Source organism: Carassius carassius, chromosome 34 (genome assembly GCF_963082965.1).
Source record: "Carassius carassius chromosome 34, fCarCar2.1, whole genome shotgun sequence".
In the NCBI taxonomy this organism is placed as follows: Eukaryota; Metazoa; Chordata; class Actinopteri; order Cypriniformes; family Cyprinidae; genus Carassius; species Carassius carassius.
In genome coordinates, this window is record NC_081788.1 from 28621330 (window position 1) to 28645074 (window position 23745).

The following is a 23745-nucleotide window of genomic DNA, read 5'->3' on the forward strand; positions in this document are numbered from 1 at the left end:
AAACTGTCACCAATAATAATTTATAAACAAAAATAATTAAAACCCCAACCTGAAATTTGTAATTTAAAACATGTTTAATGCATATTTTACCCTTGTTTGAAAAAAGTACCACCCACTAAGGACAGTATGATATCATGACTTTCAACATCATGAAATAGCTTTTAAAATAAAATATTTTCTAGTTTTACACTCTAACATTTTGTGACTCTTAAAAAGAATAAAAAAAAATAAAAATGTGTTTTTGGAGTAAAATTTTGGTAAAGCTGTTAAAAATAAATGGCTTCGGACTTCAAATGTATCTCCAATTAAAGAATCACCCATATATATATATAGGCTATAATAGAGTACCGGCACCTCTTTTGGGACACTTAAATATATATATATATATATATATATATATATATATATATATATATATATATATATATATATATACATACATACACACAAAATATATTGTAAGGCAAAATGTAATATTGTAAAATGTAAAATATTATTTAAATGATAACATCAGGAGGAAAAAAAAATATTCAGTGCATTAAACCACCAAATTTATTTGTATATAACTGCATGAATTGAAACAGTAGCCAATACTCACAGAACAAGATGTGACAGTGTTACAAGAGAGAGAAAAAAAAATTATGCATAGCTGTTTTCACATTAAGTAAATGATAATATTTGAAAATGGACACTAATATAATGATTTATGAACAGAAATAGAAAAGCGTCAGATCAATTTATAAGATAGAAAATTTCAAAATAAACAAAAGGCACAACATTGGACCAGTGTAAATGTGTAATTAAAACACATAAGGATATCATATGATCCCTAGATTATACTGTATATATTTTTTGACACATAGCGATTAGGAGCAAAACAAAACAGCGACAGATTTTCACAATTGAGTTATCAAAGAAGGAATATTCAAAGTGAATCAAATCAAAACAAGTGTCTTCTACTTTCAAAGTAGTGTCGTCTCAACAGCGGATGACACAGAATGACATGTACAGATCTCTGGCACATTGGGTCATATAAAAGCTTTCATGTATTAAACACTTGCTGGTGTATTTGTCCAATGAATCCAACATATCATATTTGCAATTTGCAATCACACCAGGGACTGTTTATATTCAATATTCCTAATCTGAAAATCACTTCTATTTCCAGTGACAACACATTTCTAAAAATATAAGAAAGTCTTCATCGAGTCACTCCTTCATAACACAACGAGTTTTCAAAACTCGCCCTTTAACAAGATTGAAAGACACTTAAGACTTTAATGAAAAGCTGAAAAAAAACCCCAAATAATAATCTTAAAGAGAAAATAATTAGTATAGTATTTCACAATATCATAATACAGCAGTTATAATATTGTCTTAAATTTTCTCTGAGAATGAGCAAGACAATAACAGATACTCACTTGCAATCATACTGAAATCAAGGGTTGAGAATTGCACAATATTGTCACAGCTATTTAGATGAACAATATCACATCTTTGATTTCTGTTAAAGGAGTAGTTACCCAAAAATGAAAATATGCTGAAAGAGTGCTCATCCTCGGGCCATCCAAGATGTAGATGAGTTTCTTCATTAGGTTTGGAGAAATGTAGCATTGCATCAGTGTCTCAGCAAATGGATGTTCTGCAGTGAATGGGTGCCGTCAGAACGAGAGTCCAAACAGCTGATAATAACATCAATAATCTACTCCAGTCCATTAGTTAACATCTGGAGAAGACAAAAACTGTGTTTGTAAGAAACAAATCATAATAACGCTTCTTTCCTGCAGTGAAAATGCCGTCTTGTCTAAATTAGGAGAGAAAAATGCACAGATCGAGCAGTTAAAAAGTTACAATTTCTCACAAAAACACAGCTTTTGTCTTCTCCAGATGTTAACTGATGGACCGGAGTGCTGTAGATTATTGTGATGTTTTTATCAGCTGTTTGGATTCTCATTCTGACGGCACCCATTCACCAAATCTGATGAAGAAACAAACACACATTTTCAGCAAACATTTATTTTAGGGTGAACTATTCCTTCGAGCGAATCATTCGAATCATCAGTCATTCTTACTACAAAAATTCATAAACAGGACTAGTCTGGAATATTCTGGGTTAAATATTATATTCTATTGACAGCAGATAGTAAAAATGAAGGAAATATGTGTTTACAGTGAAACCCATGTCGTGGTTATACTTTGAAAACTGTAAACACGTTGTTGCCTTTGATTTAAGAAATGAAAGAACAAGTAGAAATGATTTCCTGTGTCTTAAATTGTATTTAATTCCATATATTCCTTTAATAAAATAATACTTTGAGATGAGATGCATAAACTCCCGTGAATTCCACAAAGACGGCGGCAGAAGTGAGCATTAACAGTAGGATACATTCGTATCTATTGGCTCCAGATGTCAGTAATAATTAAACTTATCATTAGAAATGACTCCACAGACTTCATGAGGAATAATCTGAACTTTAGTCTCTACAACTTCACAACTTCATTAGAAACTTCATGTTATATCTTGTGTTACAAAACAAGGCACTAAAAGTAGCAATTCTTTGAGGTGAAATTTAACGCTAAAATTATGCAAATACAGCAACTAGATGCTTTCATAGTAAAAACATATCAGGGCCATATTTCACACCTAAATAAAAAGAAAGAACAATAAATTATATTTTGTGTAAAACAAAATCAAGCCTATTTTAGGAGTAATAACAATGAAGGATTAATATTTTATAGTATTATTTGTTTTACTGAGTTTAAAAACAACAACAACAACATTCTGAACATTATTAGTAAAAAAAAAATACAGTAATAATACTGCTAATAATTATATGAAAAAAAATGTTATTGGACAGATTATTATTTCATTATATTACAGTAATGAGAATTAGATTTTATTTGTAACACAATATTGAAAAATAAGGTAGAAAATGTGTCTAATTTTTCTGAAAGTAATGTCACAATGCAACATTATATATATATATATATATATATATAATTTTTTTTTCTTAAAATGGCTTAAATGTTTTTACTGAAAAATATAATTTCTTATCTTTCAGATTTCAGATTGATATATGACCTGGATTCATTCACGAAAGTCACCAGTAATGAATGACTCCAGTTGGTTATTCGTTTGTGACTTCCTGTCACTCATTTAGCTGTTTTCATTTACCTCTACTGATTGTGTCTCATACATTCACACTGCACAAATTTCCCATCATCCCTCCTGAACTGTTCTCATCATCAAACAGTGTGTCTCCAGCTCATCCAGTGAGCAGAAAACATTCACACACTTTCTCTAAAAAGAACTCATAGGAGTGTGTACACACACAGTCACACACTCAGTCAGTCAAACATCTTTCTAGCTGAAGAGCTTGATGAAGCAGCCCTGGCAGTAAGGCTTGTCGTTCTGCTCTTTGAAGGTGCCCTTATTGAGCTGCTTGAGGCAGAAGGCACAGACAAAATGCTCAGGATGAAACTTCTTGCCCATGGCTGTGATGCAGCGGCCCGTGATGGGTTTCTGACAGCCGGAACACAGTGACCCGCGGCGGGCGTGATAATGAACCTCACAGTACGGCTGACCGTCGTGCTCGAAGAAACTGCCATTGATGAAGGGTGTGAAGCACTCCTGAAACACACACACACACACACACACACAACAAAACCACATGACTACTTATAAACAATTTTTTTTATGTTTTGGAAAAAAATCTCACCAAGTCTGCATTTATTTGATTAAAAATACAGAAAAAACTATAATATTGTGAAATATTTTTACAATTTAAAATAAGTAATTTCTATTGTAGAATATTCCAAAATGTAATTTATTCCTGCGATGCAATGCTACATTTTCAGCATCATTACTCCAGTCTTCAGTGTCACATGATCAATCAGAAATCATTCTACCGTGCTGATTTAACACTCACATTATTTCTGTTTTTACTGTATTTTTTAATCAAATGAAGGCAGTAGAAGAAACTACTTCTAGAAACATTAAAGACATTTAAATTATTCAAAATTTCTGACCAAATGTATATTCAAAACTAAAGCAAACGACCACTTAAAAAATTGAAAGGTCTTTCATTGTCATACACTAACCCTGCAAACAAAACACTCAGGATGCCAGAGGGCACTCAGGGCAGAGATGTAATTCTCCAGGATGGCACGAGCGCAGCCTCCACATTTAGGAGCAAAGAGGTCGAAGTAGTCTTTACGACAGTACGCCTTTCCATCCTTCTCATGAAATCCTAAAAAAAATAAATAAATGGAACAAAGATGTATTTGCAACAAGTATGCAATAATAAAAACAAAAGAAAAGAGTTTGGTGGCTTTTCGTCTGTGCCTGTTAGCTTAAGAAGTCAACAGTGGAGTCCAAAAGTTTCATTTTATTACAAATTGTAGAGTCAGCAGAGTGCAGAGTTCTTTTTTAATTTCAGTATTTGTTTTGTCGCCCTTTTAGGTTTAAGGGCACCAATTATGCTTTTTGTATTTTAAATGCAAATGTTTATGCAAAGTGTATGCATAAACAGACCCTTCTGTAAGCATTTACTCACCTTCAGGACCAAAGAACGCACCACACTGAGCACAGAAAAAGTGCTCAGGATGCCATGTTTGATCTAACGCTGTCACCACTTTCTGTAAGGTTAGAAAAATTTAGATTTTTATAATCCGTAGCAAGCTGACAATTACCACAGGAACTGATTTCCGCTTGTGTCTCAAAAATCTTAATGAAAAACAGTAAATACTTACAATTGAATTGACACTAAATTAATGCATAAAGGCTGACATAATAAACACTGGCTTTGTTCGCACTGAACACAAATCTGGCCACATATAAAAATGAATTGCATCAACTAAGTAAACATATTGAATGTCCTTAATCTGCTGTTCAGAATGAAAAATCGTTTGTTCTTACATCCAGTATGGGTCCGTTACAGTAGAAGCAGCGCGGAGAGAATAAATGATGGTAATCTCTCTCGCAGTATGGCTGTCCTTCCCTCTCAAAGAAGTTTCTGGAACCAATCTCCTCCTGGCAGTGTGTGCACACAAAATGCTCTGGATGCCATGTGCGCCCCATGGCAGTTACCACCTATAACGAAACACACACACATCTTTTGTTTAGATGTGTCCAGCTCTGTCTACTTAGACACACAGCATATAATCTTAACTAAGAATGTCTCTTTTCGCTTTTAAATGGCAGCAATCATGCCAGTTCTTAAAAAGTCAGGGAGTGATACTGCTGAAATTTCCAATTTCAGGTCTATTTCAAATATAGCTTTTCTGGAGAAAGTTCTTGAGTGTATGGTTGTTGGCCAACTGCAACATCGTCTTCCTATGAACAGTCTTCTAGAAACATTTCAATCCGGGTTTAGGTCTGGACATACTGCTCTAGTGAGGGTTATTAATTATCTACTTATTATAGTGGATTCTGGGGCTTGTGGCATTTTGGTTTTGCTAGATCTTAATGCTGCATTCGATACAATATGTCACATTGCTATATTACTGGACAGACTTTATAGATGGGTTGCTATTTCGGGCACTGTGTTTAACTGGTTTGAATCTTACCTTTCAGGATACTCCTAATTTTTTATCTGGGTACTAATAGATCTCAGACGGTGTTATTGTGATGGTGTGCCTCAAGGGTCAGTCTTGGGTCCTATCTTATTTAGTGTTTATATGCTGCCTCTGAGGCAGATTATCCAGAAGGCTATCACTGTTATCCAGATGATATCCAGATTTATATTAACCTTCTCTTGCTCCTGCCTCTTCTACTCTCTCTGATTGTTTGCTGGAAATTAAGGCATGGATGAAACATAACTTTGTTAAGCTCACTGTTTTAAAACTGAGATCTTATTTAATTGGTATTCTTAATGTTATTAAGTGTAACAGTTTTAACCTCAAATATGAAATATATAGACAATTCAGCACCACGTGTTTTGACTTATACATCTTCAAGCCACCACATTGCTCCTGTGCTTCGGCAACAGCACTGGCTCCCAGGCCAACCATGCATTGATTTTAAAATTCTTATTTTGGCTATTAAAGCAAAACATGGGCTGGCTCCAGTTTACATCCATGATTTGGTTACACCATCTATACCCGCTCATTCTTTTCATTCTGCTGGCTCTCTCTCCTTCATCATCCTCATTGTAATTACAAAAAGTTATAGACTGTATTACCTGTTATCTACTAGGAATACTTCTTCTCTTGAATGTTTTAAGAAACATCTTAAGACTTCTTTTTAGTAAAGCTTTTAATTTGTAACTATTACTTTGATCTTTGATTTTTTTTTTATATTATATGCTTTGTTTTTATTTCTTATTTAGTTTCTGTAACCGTTGTAGTGCTTTAAAGTTTGAGAAAGGTGCATTACAAATAAAATGTATCATTATTATTATTAGCTGAAAGCTAAAATCCTCTGTGTGTTTGTGTTGTAGCTCTTTGGCTTCCTCACCTGGCCAACAATGGGTTTGCAGCAGGCGCCACACACTCCCTTAGCAACTGTCTGCACTCCCAGCTTGTGGAGGTCAGACTGAAGACTGCCCAGCATGTTGTCCAGTTTATTAACCTGTGGTTGCGGACCCTTTCCCTGGGACATAATCTACATATAAACAGAACAAAAGATCCAGAATAAAAACAAATTCTTCAATGCAAAAAAATGACACACAACCACCTAAAAAAATAAGATCAATAAGATGAAAATGTCTGAAGGAACAGAATTGTTATATAATTACTAAATTATGTTATTTTCTTTCAAGTTACAGTTCTTGATCACGTAAATATAAAATCTGTTTAATTTTTGTCAGTGTCCCACTACATTGAAAAATGTCCCCAATTTACATTTTTGTCTCCCCATATTTTGGACAAAATTTATGGAATACATCAAAACCGAACTGTGAGTGTATTCAAGATTTTATAATACTAATGACAGCATAATTTAGTACATAATTTAGTAATCCAATCACATAATTCACAGAGCAAATATTAACAAACCTAATCAATACAACGCAGCCTCAAACAGAGTGCTTGTCTCAAACTCTCCCTGGGGCTCATCTAATCTAATATTTATGACCAGAGTAGGAGGCTGAGCACACACACAAAACATCTCTAAGCTCTCAAGCACACAACATTCACTTTACAAATCACAAATCCAAAGAAGTTTTGTGATTGTTCTAAAAGAGGACAGTAGGACAGAATGACAGCATGACAGCACGTCTGCACCTGCAGTGGAGGGAAGAGCGGGTCATACTCCGTCTGGCAGCCAACTGACACCAGCACTTTGGGTGGGGCCACAGGGGAAAGTGGTGGGGTGGGTGTGGGGTGGGGTGCAGGGTTGGGCTTTGGGAAAGGAGCTGGAACCTCCACAGGTTCAGGGGTCGGGGGCTTGGATGGAACTGGAGGTGGTGTTGGCTGGGGAGGAGGCGTGAGTTCTCTTAGAGGTGGAGAGGGGGCAGGTGGTGGGGGTGGAGGTACAGGGACAGGAGCTAATCTGACCAGAGGGGGGCGCTTTGGTTCTTCAGCAGGGGGAGGGGGGCGAGCGATCGGGGGAGACTGGGGAGGTGGAATCACCTTCCTCTGTGGAAGAGGAGACTCAGGAGGTATGATTATCTAGAGGAAGACACCGATAAGACAGAAGAAGAGAGAGAAAAGATGGAAAGTAGGAATGAAGAAGAAAGAAGCAGGTGATTAAAGAGAAACTTCAATGCAATTAAGCTAAAGTATTTTACAGGAATTTAATGGAAACAGAATTTGCTGAATCCGTAGATCCTTCCCGTCTACCTTATCCACCTCCCTGTTGTGGTCTTCCCGTAAGCGCTTGGGGTTGGACATGACAATGACGCCTTCTGTGAGCCAATCATCTGGCTGCTGCTTTTTTGGACGATCCTTATGGGCAATTCCCAGCTTGCCTTGCAGTTCCTCAATGAGCCGGTCCTGGGAGTTGCTCTTGTGGAAAATCAGGGGGCCCATCTTCCCACGTATCAGGCCATCTCGGTACATGGGGTGGACGTTTTGAATCTCCTTGGTACGTCTAATAACTGATTTGATCTGGGAGCAGTACAAACTCCTTGAGATGCCACATGCCTCAAGAATGGTTTATTATTGTCCAAAGAAACCAATAAAGACAAGCAGGGATCTAGGGAAGCATTCGGATGCCATTCAGGTGCAAAATCAGTTAGCATAAAATAGTTAGGAGTTGCATACATGGTGGTGGTTAGCACTGGTTTTTAAAGGGCTAGTTCGTCTACGGAACACAATTTAAGATATTTTGGATGAAAACCGAGAGGCTTATGTCAGTCCTATAGACTTCCAAGTAAGTTACACTGTCAAGGTCCAGAATAGTATGAAAAGCATCATCAGAATAGCCATCTGCAATCAGTGTTCAACCGTAACTTTATGAAGCGCTGAGAACTTACTGTTTGTAAGCGAAGAAAACAAAAAGAACAACTTTATTCCACAATTCCTTTGTCAAGTCTCCTCTGTGTCTCTCCACATTTGCATCCATGTGGACAAAGGAATTGTTTTCTTAGCTTACAAACAGTATTCTCGTCACTTCATTGTTTTCATTTAAACGTTACCGTTTAACTTCTTATGGCAGATGGACTATTCTGATGAGGTCTTTCATACTTTTCTGGACTTTGACAGTGTAACTTACTTGGCAGTCTATGGGACAGTCACAAGCCTCCCGGTTTTCATCAAAAATATCTTAAATTGTGTTCTGAATACGAACTAAGCTTTTACAGGTTCGGAACGACATGGGGGTAAAGTGATTAATGACAAAATTTTAATTTTGGGGTGGAGTATCCCTTTAAGTTACTGTTAGTTATCAAGTGCACAATGTACCATTGGTACCACCGGTTATCAAGTGCAGACACAGCAACATACAAGTTCTTACAATTACAATTTACCATAAATGGAGTGTAAACTAAACAATTAGACGAAGAATAACACTGTAATTCAGAGTGAAGATTAAAGACTATGACTTTCAACCATCGGACTAACAGGTTTCATTTAGGCATGTTCAGTTCTGCTCCCGGACCGCCACTTTCCTGCACATTTCCACCTGCACAGTTCAGAAAGTGTAATTTAAGTTTTTTTCGGGGTTATCAGGAGAAAATGACTCATAACGCGTATATTCGTTAACCGACTCCAGAGGGTTAATTAGGCATAAAGGTGGCTTTCCAGGAGCAAAATTGGACACCATTTATTTAGATGCTGGCTATCAAACCACTGCAAGACTTGTCTGAAATAACTCCAAACCAAATTACACAGCATTCCAATCAACAAGCATCACAGTCCTATCCATACGTGTCCAGAGGCTGAGATCCTGTCTATCGTGCCAGCCATATGGAGCATGGGAATGTCCATCTGGGCATCTGGGGTTCCAGGGCAAGATGACGGAGTGAGGGAGTCATCCATAAAGCTTGCCTCAGTCATGGGGGTCAAGGAGCCATCAGGTCCTTCATAGGCCATCTTCAGTTCAATGTCAGCCCAGTCAAGATCACTCCTGCAGTCCGACTGATCCTCCAAGAGGCCATCCCCAACTTCACTCTCTGTGTGAGTGTCAGGATCAATGTTGCTGCGATCTGCTGCAACTATTGTCTCGTCATAAACTTCTGAAGCAAGCTGTGAGGCAGTTGATGCTGTGATTGGAGTCTCGTTCTCAGGCCTGCTGAAGCTCATGGCAAGAAGGTTATCCAAGGCATCATCAAGAGATGGCTCATAGGTTGCTGATTTAAGCCAAGTGGGAGGAAGGGGTTTGAGAGAAACAGTTGAATCAGACTGTCCCGGTAATGGTTTTGGGCTTGGGGACTTGGGAACCACTACAGATGAAGAAGAGGACAGGATAAGAGGGGTTGAAACAGCTTTGGGAAGAGACCGAGATGGTGATTCAGAGACTGCAGGAAGAGGAGATCTGGGAAGAGATGGCACTGGACTCATAGGTTTTGCTTCAGAGCTACAGAGATACAGATGAATAGATGCTGGTGTCAACAATGGACTAACTCTTTCATTGGTTCTGCTGACCGCTGGGGCACTTGTTGGGCTAGGAGACTTGATGATAGGTGAATAGGACTTCAGCCCAGTGTTTGGCAATTTGGCACAAGGACTTCTCTCTCTGATACTACAAATGTCCCCACCTCCAGATGTGGAAGTCGTGGCTATAGTCTGAGACAGAACCACTAGAGACTCCACCTGGGAGGAGAGCAGGGAAGCAGAAACCTCAATGGAAGAATCCAAGCCCAGGTCAGGTACTGGAGAAAAACGAGGACTGGATGGTACAGGTGGAGACAGTTGAGAGTAAGGCTTTGGGACAACACTCGATGGTTGAGGTGCAGCCCCCGGTTCACCGGAATACTCCACAATGTGCAGTTCAAAGTTTGAAAGAGGGGAGAGACTTGGATAATATTGGGTAAAATTAGGGGACAGGGATTTGGACACGGCAGTTGTAGGGGGAGGGTGGATTTCAGCAACTGTAGTAGTTTGCTCAAACATTAACTCAGAGTTCAGGGAACCCAGTGAACTTGGCTGGAGGACATAAAGGAGGGACAGGGGAAAAAGGAGAAACAGAAGAGATTGACAGATTAAGGAAGGCAGAGAATGAGAAGTAATTAATAAATAACTTTAATGAGAAGTACAGAATAGCTGAGGAAATAACCAAACAGATTGTGGACAAAATGTTAAAGTAATGAGATGAAATTAAAGCTAAAACACATAGACAAGCAGAAACAGATTTGTAAATAAATAAAGTGGTAAAGTTTGTGATGGTCAGATGAAGACCGGCCAGGGTAGTGTTTCCCAATAGCGCCATAAGCCCAAGAAGATTGTAGACACCATTGGCACCAATGGTCTCAACAAACTGCTTATGACATTTTTGGGAAACACAGTTCAGACTGTCAAGCTGTAAGTCCTGAAAATAGACCACCCAAACAACATAATTCAGCACACATTCCCAGACACAACTCACTTGCTTCTGTCCCACTAAAGCCATTCCATGTCACACATGCACACATATACACACACTCACATTGCTCTGCACCTTAAAATCTGACAGGCAGGCCATGAGCTCATCTAGTTCTCGTGTAGCGGAGGTTGCTGATATTCTGCCCTGCTGCTCGAAAGCTGTGTCCACCTGTCCGTCCGTCAATTCTCTCGTCAGAGCACAGGGGTTTGGCCTGTTTACACACATTACATTATTCCATTAAAACCCACAATGTAAATCCATGTTTCTCCATCTAGAGTTGAGAGTGGTCTTACGTTTGGGAAGGCACAGAGCTCTCCAAATCATTAAGGAGACTTTCTACAGTGGAACGGCCATCTTCTGTCTCCTTCGTACCATTCCTCTGAGGCTTGTCCTGGGCTGCCGGTGTCAGTGTGATGCCTGGGTGGGCTCCATTTTCCTGGATATAGTGGGCAACACTGCAGGGCGGCAATGGAGGTGCAGCATCTTCTACAGAGAGGAAGTTTCAAAGTGCCATTACTTGTTTTTTTTTATGTCTTTAGCCATAATCAAAGCAGTATATTCATGCATGGTAATTCATTTTTTGGAATGCCTTAAGTGTCTCTTCATGTTTACCTGTTGTGGAGTAAGATGGGGCATTTTGCTGTACAGCATTGAGTTCCAGAAGAAGGCGGTCCAGTTCAGACAAGTTGCTGCCCAGAGCAGAAGTCATAGCTGTGGCCGAAGAGTCTGAACGCTTCTGCTTGTTAGGAAAACTAGACCAATAGAAGTGGTCCATTTAAAGTTTCATTTTTCATAATACCAGGTCATGGGTCAAAGGAAGGGATATTATAGTGGCTCACATCATAGAATGACAAATATCTAATACCTGTTTTACTTGGCCAATATCAGTATTAGTTTATCAGTCTTATATTATCAGTCAATTCTTATCGGTGATACTGTAACTCACCTATAAACGTGGTCTTCTTCTGTATGCGAGGCTGGTGGACTGCTGTCCCGAGACAACGTGCTTTTATGACCAGAGCCCAGAGACTGAGTTTCAACACAAGAAAACCAAAATCCATAACTTTTATGCAAATCTATATTACAAAAGTAATGCATCACTAACTCTTTACTGGCGTGCCACAGTCCAAAAGGAGTTAATGTTAATAATTTTTCATACTGCAGGTTTATTTCAGTAATTTTTCAAATTATAATGAATTTTCATTTCATTTATGAATTTTTTCTTTACTTAGTACAAGGTTTCATAAACTAGGGTTTCTAGGGAACTGTATTGGGCTTGTGAGTTTATGAAAAGTAAATCATTATGTTTTGTAAAAGAAAAATAATAATAATTACATATAAAATTTAAATTAAAAATATGCAATATTTCAGTTGTTGTCCAGCATGTCAGGTGACCATTATCCAAAAAATCGGTCATCTTTAATCAGAGGACCATGAACAAGTGTTGAAGTTGACATTACATATGACTAACTATTTTGGAAAGTCCTAAGATAGTTTGTGCTGAACCTGTTGTGAGGAGTGTTGGGAGTCCTGCTGCGGGGACAGCGACCCGTTCAGGGCCTCAGCTGAGGGAGGAGGGGGCAGGGGCGGATGAGGAGATTCATCCTGGAAAAGGTGTCCACCAGTGGGATAGGAATATGGCGTCTCCTCGGGTAGAAACACTGGGCACTTGGAGATATGGGCTGTGGAAGACTCAAGATCCGCAAGCAATGCATCTGTGCAAAAAAAAAGAAACACATTTTTATTGCACTTTTCCTCAAGTTACTTCAAGGAAAGAATAAACTCCTTTCAAAGTTAGTCAGGTTTTGTTTTGCATGACTTTTGCTGCTCTCCCTCTGACTATCATAATATAAAAGTCTGTTTTGCTGTCAGTATTACATCAAACTCATTTGTTTCAAAGAAAACTTTCCCTTTAAAGTAAAACTCACAAATACACTTTCATTCAAAACAAAAAACTGTGGTCAATTTTTTTTTAAATATCTTATGCTTACCAAAGCTGCATTTATTTGATCAAAAATACAATAGAAACAGTTTATATGGTTGAGAAATATTATCATGACACAATTTATTGTTCAATATTATCTGATGAATAAAGTAAAAAAAATAAAAATAAATATAATAATAATTTGACAATTTTATTTGAAATAGAAATCGTTTGTAAAATTATACATTTATTTAATATCACTTTTTATCAATTTAATAATAAATAATAAAAGTATGAATTTCTAAAGATACATTTAAAAAAAAGAAAAAAATCCTTCCAACCCCAAATCTTTGAATGGTACTCTATGTTTGCGAAGGAGTATAATAATTTTCCATAATAAAAAACTCTAATGCAGATAGAGACATAATCAAAGAGTAAAGTCTCAAAGAACAACAGGCATAAAAATAAGATTAATTTGCATGATATTCCTCTCCAGCAGAGAGATAGAGTGTGTGTCTCCAAACACAGATATGATGTTTGCTTGTTTGAGTCGGTCAGACATTCCAGTCTTTCGAAGCATCCTCATTCATGTTACTAAATACAGTCCTTCAGCAGCAGCTATGCCAGTCCTGATGCAGCCGTAAGCGCCAGAACCAAAGACCCTCCCACGGGGCTTTTCTCACAGAAACTAAACAGAAAACTGCTTCAGTTCAGTTGAAATACACAAGAGGGGATATAGGTAGTCCACTTTTTGCATTACATCATTCAACAGCCCTTAACTATGACATTAATTCAACTCGGTTCGGTCGTTATGTCTGGGTCGTGTCAGCTGGCAGATAAACGCCTGTTGTGACGGACCGCAGAGACCTTGTCAACACATCCGTCACGCTGAGCTTATGTCACCATACTCGTTCTGGTCCTGCAGTAAGAGTTGAGCTATGAACACGATCTGCCCCTCAGGAACAGACCCTCGATATGAGGAACTGTGACAGAATTACAAGTGTTCAGTCCACTACTGTAGGGATGAGATACATAAATACACGTTTAAATCATCCAACATCGAGCAGAAAACTACAGTCCGGTCTGCAAATGCTGTTGTTGCTTTGTTGAGTTTAACAGGAGCAATTAAGTGTTGAATCTTGACACCGTTGTGCCCACTTTTAGTATAGACTGGTTGTCTACAGTTGCCACATGTCACAGTACGACCCATTATAGACAGAGATCAATCACTGTGCATTTAATGTTTTACAGTGTCTTTGAATGGGACCAATCTAATCATACTTAAAATATGGCTTTGTTAGAATGTTTCATTTCGGGATTTACTAAATGGAAAAAAATATAGAAACAATTTTCACTCAGAAAATTGCTAGTAAATAACACAAAAATGAAATTCAAACGCCGTGAATTAAACATGACATTCTGAAACAGCAAGACAGAAATTGTATTTTCATGTAAAACCTACTTCAAAAGTTTTGGTTTTATTTAGTGTCCAAAAATATTTTAAATGGTGTAATAATAGAAGTATTACTTAATAAAATAATTTAGCAGTTATTTTTTAGATTTAAACCTAGCAGTTTAATTGCTATTAAAAAAAAGAATTTGTGTTGAAACAATCTCCTTTTATTTACTAATTTATTATATTAATCATTTTATTCAATAATTATTTATGAAATCACTGGTTAATTTCACAAATAATTACAATAAAACAGAAAGCAACACACTGAATGTAAAATTTTTAACTAGAAAGACTGAAATTATATTTGCTTATAAAAAGTGCAATATTCACAGCTGAATGAAAAATTATTTGAAAGTGAAAGTAAAATGAAAGTGTGCAAATGATAGTAGATCGTGCACTGATGTTATAATAATAATAATTTTAATTATATTGTTTGCATCCATCATATTTAGAATAAAATACATAATTAAATGAGATCATCCTTTATTTCTACAGTATTTTACTCACTGAATATGCAAAAATAAGCATTATTTAATGGTTATTTATTATTGAAATTATCTTTGGGTTGAATTATTTTGTTATACAGTGTTACACTTTTACAATCAGACATTCTGTTGCAGCTACATGTCAACTAACTCTCATTAGAGTATTAGCAAATTGACATGCTTGCAAAGTTAATATAGTCACTGAGCCACCAACAGAAACTTTGCATTAAATGCATAAATATGCATGCATGCTACTGTTACATTTATGCTAAATATAACAAAGGACATGTTTGTACTTTCACATGAAGTTCACACGAAAACACACACCACAAAACAACAAAATTCTAATGTCAGCTTGTTCTATTTACGCTCAGTTCTAAAAGAGTTATGACTGATTTGTTTCATTCAAAAGAACAAACCAGTCGGAATGATTCATTAATCCATCAAAACATGAATGACTTTAAACATCATTCACAAATCATTCTGAATCTAAATGATTTTTTATAATGCATTAATAATGGACTCAAATGTATTTCTAGAAGACCCTTTTTCAGAAATCAAACAACGAGTCATGGACTCAGTAAAACTGGCAAAAAACATTAACTTGGTTAGTATTTTAGTAAACTGGAAACAGAAACAGCATCTAAATGTCTCTTTCTTGAATTCACTGTATTTTTAACAGTGAAATGGAGTACTGTCTGCTACTGTCCTGGTTTAGAAGTTAACCAGGGGTCAAAACAGATCACAAACACGCGATGCATTAAAGCTGCCTACACAGAGCAAAGAACAGAAACATGGACTCACGGGAACGAGAGCGGATTCCAGAATGTATCCCAACATTCCCTCATACCTGAGTGTTAGTACACGAGTGTGTGTGTGTGTGTGTGTGTGTGTTTGTGTGTGTGTCAGAGGGGGGTGCACACACAGCAGACACCATTCATTAACCCTGTCCTGCCCTCAAACACATGCAGTGTCTAAACATTCTGTTTATGACTATATCTTGCATTCCAGTGAAGTCATAACCATAAAACTATGAAATAATACAATGGAAGTATATGGGAATTAGGCTATGGATAAAACATGTAACAAAACAATTAAAACGCATGAACTTCCAGGCATGTTGGTTGCTTTTCATTCACTTTGCAGTGTTAAAAATGATCAAATTGTGTGTATAAAAAAAAAAAAATGTGTGTGTGAGACAAAATAAACTTTAACTGGAATAAACAACTAATGTTTATATACATATATATATATATATATATATATATATATGTGTGTGTGTGTATAGACAGACAGACAGCGAGACAGACAGATAGACAGATAGATCACAGACAGACAGATAGACAGACAGATAGATAGATATAAAATAAACCAATAACTAAATCATATCCAAACGTACATTTTTTGTTTCTCTTACTTTACTGTGACTTTCACATTATCAGGTGAAATATGTGAGAAACTCAGCGGATGCAGCTCCTTTAATGGCAGTTGGATATGTTAATATGTTTTACTCCCAGAAACCTCTTCCTGAGAAACGTCTGCTGTGTGCTGATGCCAGCAGGACTGCGGTGGGCCTCCGATGCCCACGTCTACGTCTAAATCCGACACCCTAAACAAATCAGGCATATTAGGTGTGGTCAATTAAAAAAAACTGCATGCAAAATGTCCATGGACAGACCACTGGTGTGAGACATTTACACAATACACACACAAAGAAATGCAGAACATCTAGCAAGATCCACGGTTAACCCTGGCTGTTTAACTGCATGACGTTTATGGAGATCAGTCAATGCAAACGTCGTGAATATAAACTCTTCAGGGCTTCAGGGCCCACCACAATCATTACAACTTTAAACAGCACAAACACAATCAATGCCACACATGCCTCAACCACAGCAGTGAAGATGACCAATGGTTTTTAGCTGACTAATGCAATGCTTTTTTTTTTTTAAAGCTTATTTAATAATATTTAATTATTCAACACTCAATTAAAAAGAGTTACATACAATATTTAAACAGCATATTTTAATGATGTATTGATTTCAAAATTTTGTTGAAATATACATTTTATAAACACATTTATATTTGTGCATTTATGCATTTATTTTCATGTCTTTTGGATCCTAATCTCTAACCTAACTGAAAATAAGGTTTAATTAATTATGAATAAAAAATGAGTTATAAAGCGTTAACTAACAAATAGATAAAACAAAGATATCACAAGCAGGTTAAGTAATGAAAAAGAATAAATAATTAAACTACATTAAAGTATTTATAATATTTCAAAAAAATAACTCTAATTGATAGATAAAAATGTGTCTAGTAAGAGAGATAAAAGTGCATTTAAAGAGTTCATTTTTCAAAAGTTGAAACACCTTCTGTGTTTTAGCTATAATGTGCATTAGAACAAAAGGCCCAGAGGTGTAAGTGCAGAGACAGGATATCCTGAACACCACATGGCTATCCTGTTTTGGGAGTTGCCAGGTTTGTAAAAGCAGAAAAATGAAGGATTGTTGGTGAATGTTAGCTCTCTACAGGACTGCAAGCTGGCTCTTGTGTTAAATGTCAATGCCACAGCTTCACTGACTTCACCAACGTGTGTCAGTATTGAGTCAGGGAGGCTCTGAGACTCATTTCATCAGAACATTCAAAACCAATGCTAGTTCATGTGATTAAGAAAGCAAACGGGTGTGAAGCCTAACTTCCGCTTTTGAAGACATTCTTAGGGTTACTAAATGTCATACTGGAATATTTTTGGGTTAAACAACTCTGAGATGCAGCAAAATAAATATTTTAACATGTAACTCAGTTTGTAAAAAACAAGCAAACAACAAAAATTAAACAACATATACACTACAATACAAAAGTTTATGGGTGGTAAGAAAAAAAAAAAAAGTTTAGTCTCTTCTGCTCATTAGGGTTGCATTTACTTGATCAAAGATACAATAAGTACTACTGTGAAATATTACTGCAATTTAAAATAAAAGTTTTAAGTGAATATGTTATATATATAAAAAAGAAATAAAAAAAAATATTCCTGTGATGCATAGGTGAATTTTCAGCATCATTCCTCCAGTCTTCAGTGTCACATGATCTCCAGAAATCATAATAATATGATGATTGGTGTGACACTAACAAGGAACACACAGTATAAAGTGTTGCAGAGAGTCGTTTTTCATTGTATTATTCATAAATGAGGCAGTTTCCCACTTTATCGCTTTCCTACTTAGACTCCGAGCAAGGAATTCCACACATTCCATCAGAGAGCTGCCAAAGAAACACTATAGAGGACGGAGAGCGAGAGAGAGAGAGAGAGAGAGAGAGGGAGAGAGAGGGAGAGAGAGAAGGAGGACAGGCAGGGGGCGTGTGGGCTGAACTGTGACACCGCGAGAGGAATGTAGCGCTCGCAGCCTCACAATGACTGGTGTTTATTCCACTGGAATGATCCCACCCACCCATATTTAAAAATACCAGAAACCGTGAAAGCACTACAGGTCCACCGCAAGATCTCCAGTCCATGATGTCACTGTCAGACTGGATTAAACACCAACAGATTGCCAACCAAACTCCTCCCATCGTACGCTACACACTTTTAACATACAGAATTTGAAAGCATCATTTGTGCGCAAGCAGCGTAATCATATTGCTTTCTGAGATGCCTCATTTTAGCCTATCCTCCGAGAAGGCAATCCCAGAATGCACCTTGACAAACTAAGTGGCTGGTTATATATTGGTCAAAGACAAAAGTGCCTCACTATGCCATTGTTAAGCTTCCTAATATTGTTTTGAGAGTCTCCTACAGTAGGATTACAAGCATGCAAGGACAAAAAATGCTTTTGTTTCTCAAAACATGCATTGATCATCTAATTTTCCAGTGATTCTCGAATGATTCGTTCGAAGCAGTTCTAGATTCAGTCTTTCTAAACCCCGCCTTTCAGTGTGGCTACTCTGCTCTGCAGAGGTGGAAAGTAACGAATTACATTTACTCGCGTTACTGTAATTGAGTAGCTTTTTTGTGTACTTCTACTTTTTTAAGTATTTTTTTTAATCTGTAATTGTACTTTTACTTAAGTATATTTTGTTTGAAGTATTGTACTTCGCTACATTTTAAAACACATTAATTACTGAGTAAAAAAAAAATCGCTCCCTGGAAGCTATGTCAGTAAATAATGGGCAGGAGGGCAAACTGGCGCTAAAATCACAAGAAAGATGCAGACGGAGAAAACAGGCGTTAGTGGTGCAGACACCGCTGAAAACGAAACCCCGTCATATTCTAAAGTTGAACTCGAAGGAAATGAAGTGAACCCCTGGCCATATGTATGCTCTATTATGCTGTGTATGCTGTGCTTGCCTAGGGAGACCAAACTAGCAGTTTATAAAATCTCGACAAGACATCAACCCCACGTAAGCATATAGAGGTGAGCTAAATAATTGCGTCATTGCATTGGTGGTTAAAATGATGCTTTGACATTTTAGCAAGAGGTTTTGCACAAATTAGCCAAAAAGACTGGTGCGGAGTGTGCGATATATATTGTCTGCGATAATATCATAATTGTTGTTTTAATGATGTACGCGCGCATTTAGAGTGTTCTTTCACTGTGTGATTCAGTCTGTTGAAATGCATTTAGAATGAAATCAATCAAAATCATTTAGAATCAAATCACACAAAGAATGCTGTCTTTTCCTCTAAAAATCATAATCACACACACACACACACACACACACACACACACACACACACACATATATATATATATATATATATATATATATATATATATATATATAGATCAGTGGGGATTTCTTTAAGACTGCAAGGGAAGCTCAGCTTCCCCTCTAATGTAAAAAAAAAAAAACCCAACGGTCAAATATGTACTATTGTGTATTATGTATTGTGTTAATCAGCTACATGTCGGCTGACTCGATTTTCTTCTCATACATTCCCGTAGCGTCACAGTGCATTTCCCTGTTGAAGCCGAGCGTCCATTGACTTCGATGGGGCTGCTTTGAACAGTTTTTTTCAGTGCTCCGAAGCTAGACGGTCATTGGATAAATGCTGCGATTATGTCCCGCCCACGGACGCTCAGCGTCTCTGGAGGTGAATGAAGACTGGGCTTCCGCGTGATGATTGGAGGATCTGTCGATCTCCTTTTGACTGACAGCGGTCTGCACCATAAGAAGTCGGTGAAGCTGTTTCACGCTCAGTCCCATGATCGCGGATTTCTCAAGTGTATTCGAAAGACAAACTGCGGCAATATTTCTTGATATTTGTAAAATGCAGAACCACCACAAAATTAAATTGGTAACTAAGACAGATTGAAAATGTGCGCGCGCACACACACACACACACACACACACACACACACACACACACACACACACTATAGCCATCTAGTGATTTATTACAATTTTTAAACTGAATTTCCCCAAAAATGGGCAAAAATCTTACATTAAACCTTATAAAATTATCCATGGTATCCCCATGTATGAAAGTTAAAAATCTGGGTCTTTTATGAAGTGAATTTTACCTGAAATGCTTTTTTCTTTTTTTGTAAAAAAAAAAGCCTATTTAAATAAATATTTATTTATTTATAGAAATGTAAAAGATTTAAATCCTCCAAAAACTGTACAAAGTTTAGTAAAAACATAAATGAACAGAGTAAAATTATATTTGTAAAAAATTTAAATATTTTACTATTACAAAATGAAATGTTATTGTCTGGGGTCAAAAAGACCCCGAGTGTCACTACAAATGAAGACCATCAGAGGGTTATAATGTAGGCCGAAAATTAGCTTCCCCTCTTTGAAAGACCAGCAGCCGCCACTGATATATATATATATATTTATTTATTTTTTTTACAACAGGACAGTAAACTAAGATACTTGCGTTTTAGACACCATATTGCCATTGTTTTTGCTCTATTTCTACAACAAAAATTTATTCCAAACACAGCCACCAAAGCAAAATTTTGCATCTCTGAGCAACATGACAGTGTTTCGTTTCTGAATGAATCAACTTTAAATTTTTTTTAAATGATGATTGTTTAAATGATTTGGTTCAATCGCAATGACTCACTTATTAACAGTGACTTGCTGACACATACTGGCCATTTTAATTTCACATTTAAAGTATCTTTTTTTTTTTTTTTTTTTATAATTAAGTTTTTATAATTTCAAATGAGTATTCAACATTTTATATCTTGTATATCAAAACATTATTCATGCATTTGTAACTGCAGGTTAAATGCATTCTTGTCCTGCACTAAACAGTGTAATACATCTAAATGCCACGTCCGATGAAGCTTTTGCATTTCCTCTGTATTGAAAAGATGAGTTTGTTGATACTGATTTGCCAGATAACAGCCCAAATGTTTTATTATTCTAAATAACTGATTCCTTTAATTAAAAACTACTAGTTTGAGATTAATAGACCTATCCCAGGGGTGTCAAACTCAGTTCCTGGAGGGCCATAGCCCTAACCCTGCTCCAGCACACATATCATGTAGTTTTCAAATAAACCTAAATGATTAGATTAGCTGGATCAGGTGTGTTTAATTAGGGTTAAATCTAAACTGTGCAGGACTGTGGCCCTCCAGGAACTGAGTTTGACACCCTTGGCCTGTCCCATTTTGACTCCCTCCCACTGGTTAAAATGTAACTAAGTAATTTTTACTCTGAGTAAATTTTAAATGAGCTACTTTTTACTTTTACTTGAGTGGATTTTTTAGACTGGTACTTTTACTTGTACTTAAGTAAAATTTCATTAATGTAATGGTACTTTTACTTGAGTAGAATATTTTTGTACTCTTTCCACCTCTGCTGCTCTGATTGGTCAGATGGCCCAGTCTGTTGTGATTGGTCCACCGTGTTCAGCTCGTGTCGGAAACGATATTCCTATTTCCACAGTTCTGTATTTTGAACGCTCGATTGAAAATATAAACATCTATAATTGATCATATTTACAGGTTGTGATCAGTGGAGTCAGCTGAGCCAAATAAACCGGACACTGATTCATCTATCAAGAGCAAGCGTTTGTGAATCCGTGTTGAACTCCTCGATATTCGAGAAACAGTCATCAGTGAAATAAAGTGTTTGTGGGCGGGGTTAAATTGTTCTCGGACAGCCAATGTGGAACATAGACAGGGATTATGCAAATGTGGATTCGAATTACTAACGACTTGTTTAGGATGTTCAGATCTAATACTTTATTTTGGGAGCTACATTACACACTGCATGAAAGGCAATATTCGAAAAAACGTAATAGGAGCACTTTAATACGTCACAAACAGCTGATAAAATCATCATAGTAATCCACAGCACTCCAGTCCATCAGATAGCATCTCATGAAGTGAAAAGCTGTGTGTTTGTATGACACAAATCCATTTAGACACTTTAATTTTAAACAGTCTCTTCCACCTAAAATACAAGTCAAAATAACACTTCCTCCAGCGAAAAAGTCCATCTCCTGTTGTCTATCACATCAAAATCCACACACATATTTGTTTAGAGCTGGTTTGGCTTAAAAACGGTGCTTGATCTGTGCAGATTTCTCTCCTGATTCAGACAAGACGACCTTCACACTGGAGGAAGCAATATTATGGATAAATGATAATTAAGCCAAAAGCAACGGATTTGTATCTTACAAAGACTCAGCTTTTGTATTCTCCAGATGTTAACTGATGGACTGGAGTGCTGTGGATTATTGTGATGTTTTTATCAGCTCTCATTCTGACGGCACCCATTCACTGCAGAGACTCCATTGATGAGACACTGATGCAATGCTACATTTCTCCAAATCAATACACTATTCCTATGAGTCCTGGTCAACTCTGCCTGTTTACAACTGGAGACCTCACCAAAGGAAACTCTATACCATCTAACCAACTTACTCTGATATTTATAACAGAGAGGCAAGAGGGGGGTGCGAGGGGGCCAAAATAAAAGCTCTTCCCAATGGGACTTCAAGCCAAGCAGACTGGGGGTCCCGTGTCTATTCTGGACACATACATCTACGCAGAAGTGAGAACAACTTGTTGCGCACACTTAGATCTGATTGGATGGTTATTTAGATAAGCTGTAGCTGACTCATTATTCACCGTGTTAAACCTGGTAAGAGACCCACAGAGACCAGAAATACTGGGCCGAGAACCCATGGGTGCCTCACAATCCTTTCTGATTCGATTCAGGCAATCGCAATCCAATTATAATTGTAACTATAATTATAATCTTATTAATTAATGTGTTATGCGACTTAATTATTAAATAAGACTTTGAAAATAATTGAATTTTTTTTTTTTATTAAATTACTTATGAGTACTTTCTGCAATTATTACAAATCAATTTGTGGTTCAATTAAAACTGATTTATATTTGAGTTTACAAACTTTGAGCATCAATTTCTTTGGGGCATTTTTATTAAAATACTTATACATAATTATGAGTACTTTTACAAATAATTTCAAATCAATGTTACAATTCAATTTAAATTTATTTAAAGTTTTATCTGGTTAATTATTGAGTTTACCGACTTTAATTACTTGCACTTTAATTAAATTACTTGTATAATTATATAAAAAAAATTATTAATCAATATCACAATCCAATTATAGATGATTAACAGATTTTCCCTCATCAGTTAATGAGTTTTATGACTTTAAATCTCAAATTTATTTGTGCATTTTTAATTAAATTACTTATAAATATGAGCACATTAAAAAATAATATCAATGATAAATCTAAATAACTTTGTTAATAATTGTTAAAATATAAATATAGCTTCAAAACAAGCAAATATTAACTAATAAAGAGGAACAAAGAAACACATTACAAACAATAAGTGCTTTCAGCATTCACATACTGAGAGTAACTGAAACCATCCCTAATATATATAATATATATTTTGACTTGTTTCCAGTTCA

At 36.6% G+C, this 23745-nt stretch overlaps 1 protein-coding gene across 2 annotated transcripts in view; it reads right to left on the reverse strand.

The window, feature by feature from the left end:
- Positions 1-529: 529 nt before the first annotated feature.
- Positions 530-23745, reverse strand: part of LOC132114967 (paxillin-like) — a 29793-nt gene continuing 6577 nt past the window's right edge. The window contains exons 2-15 of one of the 2 annotated variants that reach the window (XM_059523377.1): positions 12470-12678; positions 11910-11992; positions 11576-11715; positions 11257-11449; positions 11039-11174; positions 9310-10527; positions 7783-8049; positions 7225-7611; positions 6458-6604; positions 4919-5092; positions 4557-4638; positions 4102-4250; positions 3333-3631; positions 530-1978 (exon numbers count right to left, since the gene is read on the reverse strand). In XM_059523377.1, the coding sequence (XP_059379360.1) occupies positions 3365-3631; positions 4102-4250; positions 4557-4638; positions 4919-5092; positions 6458-6604; positions 7225-7611; positions 7783-8049; positions 9310-10527; positions 11039-11174; positions 11257-11449; positions 11576-11715; positions 11910-11992; positions 12470-12678 (3452 nt within the window). In that variant the 3' untranslated portion in view covers positions 530-1978; positions 3333-3364. The remainder of the gene's footprint in view (positions 1979-3332; positions 3632-4101; positions 4251-4556; positions 4639-4918; positions 5093-6457; positions 6605-7224; positions 7612-7782; positions 8050-9309; positions 10528-11038; positions 11175-11256; positions 11450-11575; positions 11716-11909; positions 11993-12469; positions 12679-23745) is intronic. The other variant, XM_059523378.1, reaches the window with a different exon arrangement.